We start from the raw sequence: 18,429 nt of genomic DNA on the forward strand, positions 1-18,429 counted from the left end.
GAAACAAGATTGAAAAGTACCCACAGGCACTAAGTGGAGTTATCAAATGCAAGCCAAACAACCCAATTCTGATCTGTATATATGCAAAAATCAGTATATAAAGCATATTTTGTCATTTCATAGAATTAGAATCCCTACACAGTGTTGAAATAGGCCCTTTGGCCCAACAAGTCTACGCTCTGAAGAGTAACCCACCCAGACCCATTGCCATACCCAACTAATACCCCTAACCTGCACGACGGTCAACTTAGCATGGCCAATTCATCTGACCCGCACATCTCTGGATTGTGGGAGGAAACCAAGTGGGCGGCACGGTGGGACAGTGGTTAGCACTGCTGCCTCACAGCGCCAGAGACCTGGGTTCAATTCCCGACTCAGGTGACTGACTGTGTGGAGTTTGCACATTCTCCCCGTGTCTGTGTGGGTTTCCTCTGGGTGCTCCGGTTTCCTCTCAGTCCAAAGATGTGCACGTCGGGTGAATTGGCCATGCTAAATTGCCCGTAGTGTAAGGTAAAGGGGTAAATGTACGGGAATGGGTGGGTTACGCTTCGGCGGGTCGGTGTCGACTTGTTGGGCCGAAGGGCCTGTTTCCATACTAAGTAATCTAATCTAATCTTTACACTGGGAGAATGTGCAAACTCCACTCAGACAGTCGCCCGAGGCTAGAATCGAACCCAGGTCCCGAGCACTGAGGCAGCTGTGCCAACCACACTGTCCTCTTACCGTTGACTGCTTTGCCTATGGTTCAATTGTAGATACTATAACCTACTTACACGGATTAAAACAAACTCTTAAAGTGAGCTAAATCCAGGACTGGAATTAAGGAGTGGTATCTGAAACTGACATTCTGAAGACAAAGATAATATAACTGCCTTACTGCTCAGTCAACAAAATCTACGAGTTTTTCAGAAGTAGAATTTCACATGCTTCAAACTATACGATGCACTTAAATCTAGGAAGTAAATATCTCAATTACTTATAACCTTACCATTAGAAAGTTAAAAATCACAATACCAAGTTCTTGTCTAACAGGTTCATTTAAAAAAGTACAAGCTTTCAGAGCAATTTTATGATTTTTAAACTTTGTCCACCCCAGTCCAACACTGGCACCGCCATATCATGCTTACCAATAGAGACCGCAATATCAAATTCAGCACCTTGCTAATGCTAACACAACGGCCAAGTTCTCCTAGCAGTCACTGCAGTCAGAAGTGCACAAACTGAACAGAAACTAACCACCCTTTTTGTAAGATGTATAAAGAACAAATAATTGAAGTTTAGGCTTGCTATCTTCAAAATCATCCAAATCCTTTGATTTATACATACTCCATCAATGCTGTTCTAGTACCACATTATCAATTCTCCCAATTTTACTTGCAGTTTCAAGTGAATGTTCTGTATACAATTAAGTTGAAGAGAAACATCAGCATCACACTCCTTTCCCCCACCACCTATTTGCACAAGATAAAGCACTGACATAGCAACTAAGCAATCCTCATTGAAGTGAATGACAAATTTGCCTATTCAAAAGCATTGAAACTATGCCACATTGCATAAGATGATAATAGAGTATGACAAATCAACAAACTAATTTTTCTCCATTTATGAAAAATGTAGAAGGATTAGAAGTGAGCACATCATGACATGGGAACTAGAGTCCAAACTTCCTTTTGAGCACAGTGATAACAGCAGTGACTGAATTTCTAACATTAGGAGTGGCATTATTACTAGCATGCCAAAACACATTTCCACATTCACAGACAAATTCTCCAGTGCAAATGAAATAGTTTAGTATAAAAAAAAGGGAGAGGAATTATAATCAGAATCTGAAATCAAGAGGTTTGTGTCTCTATAATATTTGGTTGGCAGAGGGGTTAAGGAAGAAAACAAAAAGGGGTTTATCTTGAAAATAAACCTCAATCACTATAATCATAGTTAACATTGCAATGATTAACAATTTCTTTAAAAAGGTACAAACAGACCAGAGTTTAAACAATTCCAAGTAGAGATCAGATGGAATTTTATTTTCTCTTACCGAAGTTTTCATCCTCCTGTCTTTTGGAGGTAATTTTAAACTTTTCTTCCAGTCATCACCTGGTCTGAGTGAAAAAAATTACATAAATATTTACATATTTAAAAAGGGGCACACAATCAAACTATACCAGAATAAGACAGTAGGTATTCAGGAAATTTGATGCAAAGTGGGAATTTGTGCAGAGGGAGGCAAGAGGGGATGTTAAAATTTATTGCAAGAACTTACAATATGCTCAGATGAATAGAGGTTGAAGGTGCTCTTGTAAGGACTCTTTCAAAGTCAGGAATTTTTGAGCAAGTTATTTTTAAAAATGGACATTTTCTGGTGCTAGGTTACTACAAATGGTTTAGAGTGACAGGGTAATTTGAGCAAGTAAAATACAGGTATTCAACAAGCGTTGCCACCTAGTCAAGGACATGAGCACAAATATTACTAGCTGCGCAAGTTTGAGCTTTAAGTTTAGGACTTCCAGTTGCATCAGAGGTGAAAGCTACAAGGATAGCATAGTCAGAGAAGTGGTGACACCACAGATTAAGGGCACATAGGCAGATAGCCACATAATACTGGAACTATAACAGATATGGCTCGAGAAAAGACAGAACTGGATGTTGAATGGTCCTTAAAACAAATGTGTTCAATAAGTGAAAAAAAAAGGTGGATGGCAGTACTGATCGAGTAGAGCACTGCAGTGCTGCAGAAAGAGTTCTTCAACAGCTTCAGAGAACGAAAATACTAAGGATGCATTAGAAGAACGACTCCAAAATCACATCTGAAGACAGACACAAAAATAGGTACTCTAGAAGAGACAGCAAAGTGTTTATGACAAGTGTCAAGTAGAAAATAGATTTGAGAACAAAGATGAATACGGGCTCAGAGGAGGTGAATAAGCAAATAAGTGTCAAAAGAACGACCAGCAGCTAACAAAAAAGGAAGCCAAAAAAGTCTAAAGACGTATATACAGTTAAAAAAAGGTTAGAGAAAAGTTGGACTGACTGAAAAGGGATTTAATCATGGCTGAGGTGCATTTTTAAAAAAAAAAGGACCTTATTGTTATCTTTCCTAAGGAAACAGTTGGGGCCCAGGCACGGTGACAAGGGAAGATATGCACACACTAGAAGAGCTGTTAATTGGTGAGGAGGAGGCAGTGATAGACTGCCAATATTTAAAATTGACAAGGTATCAGGGCTGGATGAGATGCATCCAATATTAGAGGAAAGTTAATGAAATTCGCAAAAGACCCCAGAAATCTTTCAAACTTGTTTAGACTCAGGAGATGGTGCCACAAGACTGGGAGAATTCCAAATACTGTCAATAAAGAGTGTGAAACTGGAAAAAGCACAGCAGAGAAGGAGAGTTGACATTTCAGTTGGCACCTTTCGTCCGCACTGGGGGCAAGGAGGAGAGAGAGAGAGAGAGAGAGAGAGAGAGAGAGAGAGAGAGAGAGAGAGAGAGAGAGAGAGAGAGAGAGAGAGAGAGAGAGAGAAAAAAGAGAAAGGAGGCTGAGAATTACATGGGGGTGAGGTTGGGATGACAATAGGTGGATACAGGTAGTTGGGGCTGTGATTGGTCAGTGAAAAGAGTGTGGAGCGGATAGGTGGGAAGGACAGACAGGTTGGGTCAGGTTAAAAAGGGGTGGAGTGGAGAGGGAGGGATGAGGTGGGGAGTAAGGAGATTTGGAAGCTGTTGAATTCTATGTTAAGGCCCTATGGCTCGAAGCTACAGAAGACGATAAGGTGCTTTTCTTTCAGTTTGCATGTGACTTTATTTTAAACAGTGGTGGCAGCCCAGGATGGACATGTCATCAGGGAGCTGAAATGGCTGGCTGCCAGACAGACAATGGGGTTGACTGGAACCTATGCGCCCTAAACACTCTGAACTGGTTACTGAGTTTGCGCTCAGTCTCTGATGTAGAGGAGACCATACCCGGAGCAAATCAAGTTAAAGAAAAAGCATTTGAATCTGCCAAAATTGAAGATTCTTTATGACCTTGGACAGCCATGGGAGGTGTGGGCAGTCAGGGTTTGCACCTATTGCTTCCAATGTGGTCTCCTCTACAAATCAGAGGGATTGAGTGCAAACCAGTAAAGGGAACATTTATGGTCCATATACTCCAATCAACCTCACTTTGTGGTTGCCAGCCATTTCAACCTCTCCCGACACCATGCCCATCTTGGGCCTCATCCACCGTCACAACAAGGCCAAACGCAAACTGAAGGAGGAACACCTCATCTTCTGCCTCAGGAGCTTACAAACTTACAGCCTTAACATAGGATTCACCTGCATCCAAAATCTCCACACCTCACGCCCAGCACCCCCCCCACCCTGCCTCAATCTGTCCATCCTCCTTCCTATCTGTTCCACCCTTCCCACTGACCAATCAGACATCTACTTACATCCACATATCACCACTCCACCCACCTTCCTCCCAGCCACACCATCTCCTCCATTTCTTAGCCCCCTTCCCCAGTCCTGATGAAAGGTTCTGACGTGAAACATCGACTCCCCTTCACTGATGCTGCTTGACCTGCTGTGCTTTTCCCAGTCCAGGCCTGTTCTGTGCTGTACTGTTCTATGTTCTCTATGTTCTATCCGCAGTCCTCTATGTCAGAATTCTAAATATAACACCTTTGTTCAAAAGATTGCAATGCTAGGGTTAACAGTGAGTTCACTGACTAGAGTTCCATTAACTCTTTCTCCAGTTGCTGCCAGACCTGAGCTTCTTCAGCCCTTTTCATTTGTTTCAGATCTTAGAATCAACAGAACCTTGACTACCTTTTCAAATAAAAGCAGTGTTTAATTTCAATAGTGAAGCAACGCCTTGAAAACAATTATTCAGGATAACCCACATTTTACCACATGGCTATTTAGAGTCAAGAAAAACATACTGGGTCTTCCGAATTGTGTCCAACTTGGATTGTTTTTTGAAGAGGTAACAGAGATAGTTAGAATAATGCTAATAATGTGGTGCACATGAACTTCTAAAGGCATTCAATACAGTGGAACAGACTTAAGTAAAGATATAGCTCAGGAAACAAAAGGAGATAGGAGCAACATTGCCACAAAACTGGATGAGGTATATGAAGCAGAGTATTGATTAATGGATATCTTTCAGACCAGAGGAGGTTACAATGAAACTCTCCATGGGGCCGATTTCAGACTGTTACCTTTTCCTGATAATAATTAGATCTTCATGCCCGAAGGGGGTAATTTCCAAGTTTGCAGATGAACACAAAAGAGAGCTGGACAGTGTAAAAGCTATAAGAAAGATACTTACAAATCAGTAGGCAGACAAGTGGCAGTTGAAGCTCAAATGTGGAGAGCGGGAGGTGGTAAATCTTATTTAGGAAGATCAGGAACAGTATGAAGTAAAGGGTGCCACTTTGAAGGGTCTGCAGGAGCAGAGACACCTGAATGTGTATGCGTATGTCACTAAAAAGTAGCACACTGACTAGAGTGAGCAGTTAAAGCAAACTGCAGGCTAGGTTTTAATAGGGGTCTAAAGTACAGGAGGAGATTATGCTGAACTTAAGACACTAGTTAAGACTCCAGCTGAAAAATGGTGTACAGATCTGAGCATCACAGTACAGGAAGGATAAGAATGCAGTAGCTTGTGCGCACAGGAGATTTCCGAGAATGGTTCCGGGGATGACAGGTCAGCAATGAAGACAGACAAGATGTTAGGACAGTTTCCTTTGGGAGAAAATGAAGCTTTAATAATTTTCAAAGTCTCAAGGAGGGGGGCTGGGCAGGGGAGATAGAGAAACTGTTCCCTCTCAAAAAAGGGATGGAGATGGACAGCACACAATAGAAGATAAATTTAAGCAAATAAAGAAAAATTCATATTACAATCTAAGTAATTAGGGTCTGGAATACACTGCTTGGAATTATGGTGGAGGAAAATTCAAAATCAACACATTTAAGAGGGCATGGTTTCTATTTAAATATCCTTCCAATATGCAAGCGGTATGAGAAAATGGCATCAAGTCAGAGAAACAGTACCGGAACAATGGGCTGAACAGACTTCAGCACCATAACAATTCTGTGATTACAGTACTATCCAAAAGGTAAGAGACAAGTGTAATCATTAAGTGAAATCACAGAGCTTTAGTAGGTATAACTGCAAACAATCAAAAGCAACCGAATTTCAAATCTGATGCAAATATTCATTTCCTTTTAACAGAAAATTTCCTCAATTATAAAGATACAGCATTCAATATTATACTTGTGTAAATCTTGATTCAAAACTGAAGATTTTAAAATCAATATATATTAAATGTGTATTAGGTTCGATTACATTATAACTGATCAACGGTCTGTAAAACTTGTGCCACAGTATAAAACAGTAAAGTTATGAATGATATTTTACATAGTACAAGCAGTGCAAGTACTATCAAGATCTACAATGTAATAATTTTTAAAATATAAATAGTAGAGTAACTTCCATACCCAAGGGAATTTGTACAGAGGGCAGTGCCTAAGCAAGCAAATTAGTGTGGCATTGTGCTGTAAGTGTCTGACTTCTCTGTACTACATTAGTTGACTTCAACAAGGCTGAGAATAGAAGATTGGACCTATAATTTTATTACTTTTGATAATTATAGACAAAAGAATACAGTGACTGCTGAAAAGAGCACAAGCAGACAGATCAGATAACTTTTATCCCTTCAAAGTGCTTGGCAACTTTGTTAGCTAGGCTCTCCTTTCCCAAGCCATGTTAAGAGATACAAAGTTCAGCTACAAGCACCAATGGAATTTTACTGCAAGTGCACAAAATGTCAAGAGGTTGGATTGGATGTGGACAGAACAAATGCTAATAGCAATGAGTTCTACAATTCTAAATATACACAGATGATATATGAACGAGGAAAGAATGGTCTCTACAATCAGATTCACCAGATCAATTAGCAATATTGAAATACAGCTGATTGGAACAATGCATAAGTTGTGACTACACACAAGTGGGCAGAAGGCAACACAAAGTGTTTCATTTCTAAAAAAGGTAACTTTCAAGTTACTATCAAGGTGGTGTTAAACAGTTTATGCAATCTTTGACACTAACCAAAATTCCTGACTTCCTTTAGAAACTGAAGTTTCACTTCAGAACAGGATAACTTGTTTAGGATATGGGTTTGGAAATTAATCAGTATTGACAGTATTCAACTAAATCAAAATGCTTCCCCAATGTACGAGGGGTGGAGAAGGGGAATCAAAATTGACTAAAGCAAATCAACAGAAAAAAGGGATTTGTCATCTTGTTTGAGACTCAGCAGTGATTACAGGACTAAATATTTCAGTACAGAGAAAGGCCCATTGGCCCAATATGCATATATTTCTATAATAAGCAGTTAATTTAAATTCAATTTCCTAGCTCATTCCCCATACTAACAATTGTTTACCTGCAGAGTCAGAAAGCGTGGCACTGGAAAAGCAGGGCAGATCAGGCAACATCAACAGGACAGCAGAGTCAATGTTTCAGACATAAGCCGTTCATCAGAACATTCCTGATGAAGGGCTTAAGCCCAAAATGTTGACTCTACTCTCATCAGATACTACTTGATCTGCTGTGTTTTTTCCAGCACCACACTTTGACTGACTCTCCAGCACCTGCAGTCTACATTTTCTCCTAATTGTTTACCTGCATCATGGGTTTCTACAAAGCCTTCTATAAATTGCCACAAGGACAGCAGTTGAGAAAAGGTGACTAGATAGTTTTGTTTCAACTCTTTTCTGTATGGGTTTTGAAAATAACCACATTCTAATGGAATACAGTGGAAATGCTGCTCTCAGATGAGATGTTAAACCAAAGTACTATCTACCACCTGACAGCACTGAAGATTGCAGACACTATTTCAAATGAAGAGCAAGCGAGCTCTCCCGGACGCCCTGCCCAATATTTTTGGGTCAGCTAATACCACCAAACTGGATTATATGAATACATTAACAGTTGTCACACTTAGCAAGTTTGGAGAAGATTCGTAGCTCAGGTTGAGGTTCTGGATGTAGGTTTGCTCACTGAGCTGGAAGGTTCATTTTCAAACGCTTCTAGGTAACATCTCCATCCGGAGGCTCACTGACTATGTTACCTGGTATGGTGACGAAATGTCTGAAAATATACCTTCCAGCTCAGCGAGCAAACCTACATCCATTTGCCACATTTCCCTGTTATTAAAATGTTAATTACAGGTGTGAATTATTTCACATGGTCATTCCAACTTAAATTTTTTTGGTCTAACACATTTGATCCCAGGGACAACATCCCAAACAGCAATAAATAAGAAACCCACTTCTAGATGAAAATTAGATATAATTAGATATAAAATTAGATACAAAAAGGCAAAATTGACAAGCTTTTCTCAAAATCAGAATAGTGAATAGTTCAAAAGCGACTTACTTAATAGTACTGCTGGTTGTATGTGCTTGCTGCTGAGTGCCATTAAGTGTGCTGGCATTTTTCAGCTGCTGTAGCTGTTGGTTGGTCTGAGAGACTTGTGGCGACGGCATCCCTCCTGGGCCTGCACTGGGTTTCAGTGGGCCTCTCAACTGCCCGTTCTGAGTAGACAAACCCATGATAACGGGATTTTCCGTCCTGGCTGTGGTCATTGTATTTATATGTTTATATGCAGTTTCAGTTTACAGCCCAAGGTTCATACAGAAACTGTAATAGTTTAAACCTCTTCAAATGAAGAGATAATAAAGTCTGCTCAATATATACGAGTCCTTTGTTGCAATCAAGGCAAGCACTCGTATGAGTCTTAAAAAGTCAAGCAGTCACTTGCACTGATGCTTATTAGACAATACTTTTCACATAAATCCTTTTCCATAAAAGATTGTGCGCATATTCACTTCCACCTGCAATACAAAAAAAAAGTTAACGGACCTAAATCGGAGTGCTGGAGCATAATTCACCGGAACAGTAGCTTTTCCATTCTTTGGCAAAGTTCAGTCTAATGACTGCCTGAATAAAGTTTACTTTTAAACTAGAGGTCATTATTATTAGTTACAAGGTTCAACATTCTCAATACACTGTTTATAGAAGTCATACTTTGAACACCGAAATGCATTGTCCTCCTTGTTCTTTCCTAGGTTTTGAAGCCATGCCACTAGTGGGAGAACAGCAAATGCATGTTTTGACCAACTCCATTTCTTTACTTGCAGGTGAAAACAAAAGCATTGCCAACCACTCCACACAAACAGAAGACAATTACAAAGTTTGGATTGCATACACAGGGCAGCCCCACATTTAATTAACTGAACTACAGTCGGTTCTACTATACCGTGTGTTTCTTCAATAGGCTAATAGACTTTAATGCGATCGAAGAACTTAGCCAGTTATTTATAGAAGGCTAACTTTCCTTCCCTGTATTGACTATAACAAGATTGCAACCCTATCAAGTTAAAATGGTGTGGCTAATATGCGTGATTTTCTTATAACACAAGAACGGAACTATCAGACCAGACCATCATTTTTCCTCTGATTTATTAATCATGGCCCAAGCTTGGGCAAAATCATCCCTACTTTTGATGCCCTAATCCCAGTACAACCATTACACACATCCTAGCCCCTAGCACTGCCACTCCCTTATGTGCAAGAACACATGCTTGAGTGAATATCCCGGACAACTGGTTTGGTTATTCACTACCTATGTTTTTTCGAATTGCGTCTTCTTCTGGGTGGACTTCAGAGATCCATACAGCAACTTCTGAAATTTGAAGTCATTGCTGGGACCTGCAGCAGTTGGCATACACAGACCCTCAAAAGTAAACTGCGTGGCCACACAGCTTAGAGAAAAAATACTTACTCATCTGGCTTGACCAGAGCCACTTCTGCATCTGTCAAAACTGTTTTATCCCAAGGCTATCCCAAGGCATATAAGTGGAGAGGAGTCCATGAAAAGATCAGCCATTATCTTACTGAATGGCAGAGCAGGCTCAATGGGCCAGATGGCCTACTCTTCCTCTCATTATTCTGATGCAAAAATCAACACAAATTCTATTGTAAACCTAGTTTTTAAAATCATTCACCTGTTTCCTCACCTATTGACTTGTCACCACCATGAAGCCTTTCAGGTCAGCTGCCTCTGCCATTTCTCTTCCTTCCCCAGATTGCCAGGCCAAGCTTCCAAGGGTCTTTCACAAATTTCCCTATCCTGTTAGTCATCCAAAATCAGTGCCAATTTCCATATGTAAATATTCCAGTCTGGACTTTCACATTTTACTTTAATCAGGAAATCAAAGCTTATTCCCGCATCCTAATTTACACAGTCCCACTTGTGCATCACCTAACCTTGCTGATACATCTTGGTTTCCAGTTAAGCAAACTTATTTTTTAAAAAAGTGCTCATTATATTTTAAATACCTCATGGAATCAGCATCTCTAACCCATCCAGTCCTACAATACTCTCAATAGATTGGTTTCTCAAATCTGACTTCAAGCAAACAATTTTAATCTACAAGCTCACAGTTAAATTGGGGGGAGGAAATGGAGCCTAAAAATTGGTGTCTTGCTAGAACAATACAAGGCATCAGTCAGACCACACCTACATTACTATGTACAGTTTTGGGGTCCTTATCTAAAGGGAAGATAGTCTGCGACTGGAAGCAGTCCAGAGATGTAACACTTTATTGATCCCGAGAATGCAGGGATTCCTTGAGAGGTTGGGTTGGGTTAAGAATGACAGCTAGAAGTACTGAACCAAGAGGGCAGATTTTACACTGATCAGGCAGTCATATTGCAAGCACTGATTGCAGTTGTGCAAGAGGTCCCTACAGAATCCCACTGTAGCACATTCTGAAGAAACTGCCCAGAAAATTGCATTTCCCACTGGGCAATTACACCACACGTAAAAATAGTAGGCACTGGATGGTTCAGGTGAAGTTCAGTAAAAGTCACTCCAGAAAGGTTAAGACCAGTAATCCGCCAGATTTTTCACACCCCAAACAACCCCCACTTCCAAAACCAGGTCCCTACACACCCTGCCCTTGATCTGAACCCAAATCCACATACTTCTACCATAACCTGACCGATCCCCAAATCCATTCTGCCAGCAGACCCAGCCAATACCCCGGTACTGAAGTGACCATCCATTCCCCTGCCTGCCTGGCCGTAATGTGACCCCTCTCCCCCAACCAGGCCCAACGCCTTTGCTGTGTCAACCTGAACCACCCAAACTCAACACCTACCGTCCTCTCACCCAAGATTATTTCTCCAGAACATCCTGACCTACTCTAAACACTTGCCTGCCCTAATGTATCAGCTCTGATCTCCAGCATCTGCAGCCCTCACTTTCTCTCTATTGTATCCTGCACCATTCCCAACTGGCACCCTCTACCCATCTATCATCCTACCCCTCCCTCCTAGTCATCTGGAAACCAATCTTCCCAGCACCCAAACAGTTTACTTCCCTTGTACATGGTCTTGATGAAATTACATCTGGAGTAGGTGTCCAGTCTTGGTTTCCATATTTAACTAATCACCTCCTCCCCCCACCCAACCCCGTAACAATCACCAACCAGTTCAGACATATTATGACAGACATAATTGGAATTATATAGCATGGAAACAGACCCTTCGGTCCAACTCGTCCACATTGACCAGACATCCTAAATTAATTAGCCCCATTTGCTAGCACTTGGCCCATCTCTCTCTAAATCTTTCCTACTCATATACCCATCCAGATGCCTTTTAATTGTAATTGTACCAGCCTCCACCACTTCCTCTGGCAGCTCATTCCATACATGCACCACCCTCTGCGTGAAAAAGCTGCCCCTTAGGTCCTTTTTAAATCTTTCCCCGCTCACCCTAAACCTATACCCTCTAGTTCTGGACTCCCCCAAAGACCCTATCCATTGCCCTCATGGACTTTATAAGCCTCTGTAAGGTCACCCCCTCACCCTCCATTGCTTCAGGGAAAATAGAACATAGACTTACCTTATTCTATGTTCTATTCAGCATCTCCCTATAGCTCAAACCCTCCAACCCTGTCAACATCCTTGTAAAAAGCTTTTCTGAATCCTTTCAAGATTCATAACATTAAGAGAAGGGTTTGATGCTGATGATACTCATCAGGATTCCCAGAAGGCATATAATCCAGTTCCACTCAAAACATTTGAATACTAAGTCAGACACTTGAAATTAAAAAAGGGACAATACCAACAATGAGAGAACAGCAAGTGATAGGAAGGAGATAGCAACAGTCCGTGGATATTTTCTGGGCGGGGGGGTGGGGGGCTTCTTCAAGGATCTGTGCTGGGACCTTTTCTTTTCCAATATAAAAATGATGAAGTGCCTTAGGATATAGAGAATACTTTCAAAATCTGTAGTGTTACAAAACTGGAAGCATTATAAACTGAGGACAACACAGAACCTTCAAATGACGAGCCAAGTTGCTGTGGACAGATAGGTGGTAGACAACATTTTATACTCAAGAGGGCTGATGCATTTTGGAAAGAACATATAAAAGTTTATAACTTTGAAGTGGACGCAGAAGCAGTGTGACCTGGCAGCATTTGCACACATCACTGGAAGGCACAGGGCACACTTAATAAAGCACAGTATTATAGACTTTATTAATAGAGAGATAAAGCACAGGAGCAAGGAGTTTATGTTGAACCTAAATTGCATTTCAGCTTTAGATAAAATATTTGTGTACAGTTCTGGTTAGTACACTTTAGAAAGCACGTGAAAGCACTGGTGATATTGGTGAAGAGGTTTACAAAAATGATTGCAGGGATGAAGAATTTTAGTCCTGAAGATAATTCAAATTGGAACTATTCTCCTTAGAAAATAGAAAGCAGAGAGGCGATCTCGTTGAAGTATTCCGTGTCTGAGGGGTCTGGACGGAGCAAGCAAAGTGAAAAAAGTGTCTCATTCACTATGACTTATACAAATTTAAAAAAGAACAATGTATAAGCAAAAGCAATGGAAGGAAGCGCTTTTACATGGGTCAGGGTCTGAATTGTACCGTCTAAGCTTGGGGTAGAAGTGGGAGTGTAGAGGCATTTGGAAAGGAATTAGATGATTACTTTAAAAGAAGAACAAGAGGTACAAGAGAAGAACACTAGGTGACACGCTCTTTCAGGGACTGACTTACACAAAGTGGGCTGAATGGTTTTCTGCACTGTACAATTCAGTGATCATCAATACATGCTTTCCACAATGGAAAAATATCAAATTATAGGAAGATAATAAAGATAGCTAGTCATTCCGCTATTTTCGTGCTAGCTCTGAAAAAGTTTATTCCACTAACCTTCTCCACTGCCCTTTCCCAAAAAAATTCTAAGTATTCACATTTTGAAAAGTTAATATATTTCCATCTAATTTTTAAACAGTTTGCTCCAGATCACAACAACACTTGAAAACATTTCCTTCGGTCACTTTTTCTGCTAACTGACCGCTAGAAATAGTTTATTCACTAAATCCACAGTTCTGAACACCGCTATTAAAGAAAAGATTAATATGTTCAAGAACAACTCCAGCCTCCCTGCATAACTGAAGTCCTAAATCCCTGTTACCATTCTGATAACTTCTGCACCCTCTCCAAGGTCTAACTGTGTATTGTTCCATTATAAAAAATGTCAGACACTTGCCATCCATATCTCACTAAAAAAAAAACAACATTGCCACCTATCATCCTGTGTCTTTTAGGTCACAAGGTCTATTGTAGCAACACTTGATTTGTCACAATTTAATTTCACAGCATCCATTGTGACTAAACTGATCAATCACGATTTGAAGTGAGCCACTGACTTAATAACACTGCTGAACTAATTTTAAAGAAAACACAAATAGGGGGCAGATCTGCACTAGTCAATGGCCTTGTGGTATTATCACTAGACTATTAATCCAGAGACCCAGATAATGACCTGGGACTTGGGTTTGAATCCCACCACAGCAGGTAGTGAATTAGAAAGGAATCACTAAATCGAATAGCGATTCTTGGAAAAGCCCATCTAGTTCATTGATGCCCTTTAGGGAAGGAAACCGCTGTCTTTACTTGGTCTGGCCCACACCCAATGTGGTTCACTCTTAACTGCCCTCTAGACAAGTAGAGATGGGCAATAAATACTGACCTAACAGTGACACCCTCATCCCATAAATCAATGTTTAAAATAAAAAAACTGCTTTTGCTCCCAATATGTAAACTTCTAAAACTTTCAGGCATGCCAGCTGGATTTGCAACAGCACATAAAACTTCCAAGAGTGTCAGAATATCCCTGAATGGTTCTTCAAATTCCACACATCAAACCTAGCAATGAGAATCAACTTCCCTAAGAAAGCTCACCACATCACATCCAAGTCATGACATGCTCCAACATGTTATATGGTTACTTTTGCATCACTATTTTTACTACACAATACAACAAAAAAAGTATAATTGTACAGTTCGCCTTAAACAATTATGGAGTCATTAGGAGGAAAGGCTCTAGATCAATAACAAACCAGCTGGAAGAGAATTTAAGAGAAGAATCCTCTCCAATGTTAGGATTGGAATCTGTCTTTTGTAGGTGGCTAGGGAAGGAAGCCTATTTGAGGACCATAATTTCTCATCCAAGACTAAAAGGTTACAATTTACCAGGTAGCAATGATCCTCAAGTTACTACATGCTTTATAGTTTTGCATTACATACAACAGGGACCCCAAAGTGTTTGTTGTTCCACTATAGGTGCCTTTACAGGATCCTCCAAATCTAGCGGCAAGAAAGCCAAACCAAGATGCCCATCGTAACACTAATCGTTCGAAACCAATCTGAGCAGGACCTGATTTCCGCATGCCCGAGGTCAAGCAAAACTACTAACTCAAAAGGAAACCCTGGCATGTGACCAACGTTCTTTTAGGAAGTCAGCAAACTCAAGTCAGGAACAGAGGCAAAAAGAATTCAGGAAATGTATCAAACTTCTGAAACAATTATCTTCCTACTCATCAAGCATCAATTGCCTTGCATGTGACAGAAAAGTCAGACTTCAGCTATCTCAAAATCTGTCAAACTAGAGAGAAATCAAGTCATCCTTGATCCAGAGGCATAAGGGCAGGACAGGACACACAGATGCAGGAATTGGGAGCCTTGGTACCTTGATTATGTAGGAGAATATATGTGCAAAAATAATACACAAATATCAGAAAATGACAAGACACAATTAAGAGGTGAACTAAAAGTCTACCTAAATTTATCATATTAAAGTAGTGGAGAGACAGAATGATTCTGGCTGCTGGTGAAAAGCATAACCAGAGGCCATCAATACAAGTTGGTTTTCCTAAGAAATCTAATAGGGAATTCAGAAAAATTTCTAAAGAACAAGGCCAGAACCTGGAAAGCACAACCACAAGGAGTGGTTGAAGGAAGTGATTAGATGTATCTATGGATAGCGCTAGACAGGCATGAGAGAGTTTATAATAATAGATTTAGTGTAGGTAGAGATGGGAAGGGTCTTGTGGAGTATTAAGACTGGCATAGACAGGTCAGGCCAAAAGGCCTGCAGCATATTTTATGTACAGTAATGAGAATTTCAAATTACTTTGTCACCTTTTTCACACCCAAATAGCTTGCCCATTTTTGCCAGCCAAATAATTTATCCAATTTACATCAAGTACAATACTGCATTGGACACAGGTTATTAAACATTAAAACCTCCCATTAGCTCTTTTTACAATGGAATAGACAAATAGCTTTGCCCTTTACACATTGGTAGTTAAGTAGGTAGCTATTTTGGTTATTACAAATTGTTGTAAAGTTAAACACATCTGTACCAAACACTGGATTAACTGCTGACTTTACAATGATTTAAACAGCATTACTCTAAAAAAATTAGATTAGATTCCCTCCAGTGTGGAAACAGGCCCTTCAGCCCAACCAGTCCACACCAACTCTGAAGAGTAGCCCACCCAGATTCATTTCCCTCTGACTAATGCACCTAACACTATGAGCAATTTAGCATGGCCAATTCACCTGACCTGCACATCTTTGGATTGTGGGAGAAAACCAGAGCACCCGGAGGAAACCCATACAGACACAGGGAGAATGTGCAAACTCCATACAGACAGTGGCCCGTGGCTGGAATCGAACTTGGGACACTGGTGCTGACAGGCAGCAGTGCTAACCACTGAGCCACCTAAGTTAAAGAGATAGTTAACATTGAATAGAAAATATAACTCAATCATTTCTGCCTCCAGAACTTGAGTCTTATAGTTGAAATAAACACCTTGACCAAATCAGAAGGCATTTCTTATTCAAATGGAATTTAAGTTAGACAACTTCAAAAAGTAATAGCCTGTACAATCTATTCCAACCAATAATCAGCCTTCCAAAAACAAACATGGTTATGTAAAAAGAGATTGAACACTCAATTTTGAATTAAATTGCCCTGCCTGTTAAACAGGGAGTGGAAGAATCAAAAGAAGCTGATCAACAAATTGAGACTAAATTCTGGATTTCACTCCCAAAATCTCCAACTTTTACCTTATTTGCTTCCTTTGAGACACTCCTTAAAACCCACCTCCTTGTCCAAACTTTACCAATGGTGATTTCTCATTGTGCCTTGATATCATTGTCAAAACAACATTCTGGTGCCTGGGGAATGTTTTACTACATTAAAAAAAAGGTAACTTTTTTTAAAAACTTTATTCTGTCTACATTAAACAGCACAATTGCATTCACAACATAAAAATCAAGATTCCACTGTTAAAGTTTGCTATGTAAACAAATTTATGTAATAATTGCCCTTAAACAAGGGGGCATAGAAACTTTAATTACAAAATTTAACCTTAGCCAGTAAGAGGTAGACTTGCAAGTACAACTTAGACATTTTTAATTTTAGAAACAAGTCTATAATTTGAATTAAAGAAAGCATTAATATTCACAAACGATTTTTCCGTTAGTTTCTTATCTTTTTTGGAATATTTTAGAGATTGTTTAAAACGCTAAAGGCCCAATACCATCTGTTACATTGCAATGACACAAACCTAACTCAAACTGGATTAGAAAATCTATCTTCAAAAGGGTAAACAAAAATCCATGCGTTTTATTTAATAGTTTGTTAAAAGATAAATATTTATGTACTTTTACCAGCCAGCAGACGGAAAGAAAAAGAGTGTGAAGTGAGGTAGAAAAGGGTCAATATTTACACCAGCTCACAAATAAAATTCCGGCTGCCTTCCATCACCCCGAAAAAGAAACACCACAAACCCAAACACTTCCTAAAATTATTCATAAAAGACAAAAATAAGCCACGACTGCACAATCAGAAATTAAGTAAATTACACAGTGTATTAAGTAAATAAAGATACGTTTAGTATATTTAGCGAAAAAGCATAGTATTACAAAACTTGATTCAAAACACGAAATTTTAAGAGACACGGATAAACATATTAAAATAAAAACAGAAAAACACAGCATTTCGGGCCTTCCAACAAAGCAACGGCCAACGGAAGAGAGGAAAAATGATCAACTTCCTACGCAGCTTTATAAATGAAAGCGGCGAAGCGACCGTTTCCAAAAATAAGAACACATCCCAACCCCTGACACTGGAACAAAAGTGCTAAGAAGAGAACATCGATGAACAAACCCTGGATGGCGACGATTTCTTTCCGATTCGCCTAATGTTTATTCGCTTTTTTTGTCTGCCCGATTCCAATATGGCGTCTTCCCCCTCGGCCCAACGTCATCGGCCGAGCCCGAATCAATCAGTCGACTTTTAAAGCTATCCCACCCCAAAAAAACATCTGGGTTACCTCATCAAACTCGATAAATCAACTCCGAACTGTCAGAATATGCCGTTAGTATAACAATGAAATTTAAGTTTATAGGTGGCGTGTTGGGCAAAAATAGTCTTGTCACGTGATCTTCCCCATTCCTTCGCTTCCCCCTCCCCCATGGCAATGTGTACCTTGACTTTGTCCTTTAATAATGTGGGAATTTTTTTGTTACTGTTGCTCTTGATCGCCTGTTGTTTTCTCTCTCTCCCTTCCTGGATTTGTCACGATTTATTTTGTTTTGTTTTCTGTATGTCTATCGCTGTTTGTTGAGTCTCTTGTTATTCCAGCAAGTTCGCGCCCTCTCCTGGCAGCTCCATTTTCCCTCAGGATGTGGCAAGGGTTTGGAAATACAATCCCAGCAAACGCAGAGTTAGTCTCAGTTACATGTTCACTCAAATTCCCCAATCCGTTCCAGAATACCTGACAAATGCTCAAAATTTTTTCAAAAGTTGGAACATCGACTTTTTTTTTGCCACGGGAGTGTTTAATGCGATTTTTCGAGGTGATTATTTTAAATAATCATTAGATTTGAGGAGCATGCAGGGCTGTAGTGGGACTAATATAAGAATGGTTGGCTTTGTTTTGTGCTCTGAGCTCCCGTTTGATGACCTCCCTTCTGCTCCCTCAACTACAGTGGCCCCAGTTT

The 18,429-nt window shown here is 40.1% G+C and overlaps 1 protein-coding gene across 2 annotated transcripts in view; it reads right to left on the reverse strand.

Moving 5' to 3' along the window:
* The window catches only part of ddx6 (DEAD (Asp-Glu-Ala-Asp) box helicase 6), a 41,711-nt gene extending 23,654 nt beyond the window's left edge, over positions 1-18,057 (reverse strand). The window contains exons 1-3 of one of the 2 annotated variants that reach the window (XM_043677712.2): positions 17,915-18,057; positions 8,427-8,884; positions 2,036-2,099 (exon numbers count right to left, since the gene is read on the reverse strand). In XM_043677712.2, the coding sequence (XP_043533647.1) occupies positions 2,036-2,099; positions 8,427-8,635 (273 nt within the window). In that variant the 5' untranslated portion in view covers positions 8,636-8,884; positions 17,915-18,057. Of the gene's footprint in view, positions 1-2,035; positions 2,100-8,426; positions 8,885-17,593; positions 17,745-17,914 lie in introns of those variants that run through there. The other variant, XM_043677711.2, reaches the window with a different exon arrangement.
* Positions 18,058-18,429: the final 372 nt, after the last annotated feature.

This window comes from Chiloscyllium plagiosum, unplaced genomic scaffold, assembly GCF_037043375.1.
Source record: "Chiloscyllium plagiosum isolate Xiang-an unplaced genomic scaffold, Cpla_swu_hap1 HiC_scaffold_29, whole genome shotgun sequence".
Classification (NCBI taxonomy): domain Eukaryota; kingdom Metazoa; phylum Chordata; class Chondrichthyes; order Orectolobiformes; family Hemiscylliidae; genus Chiloscyllium; species Chiloscyllium plagiosum.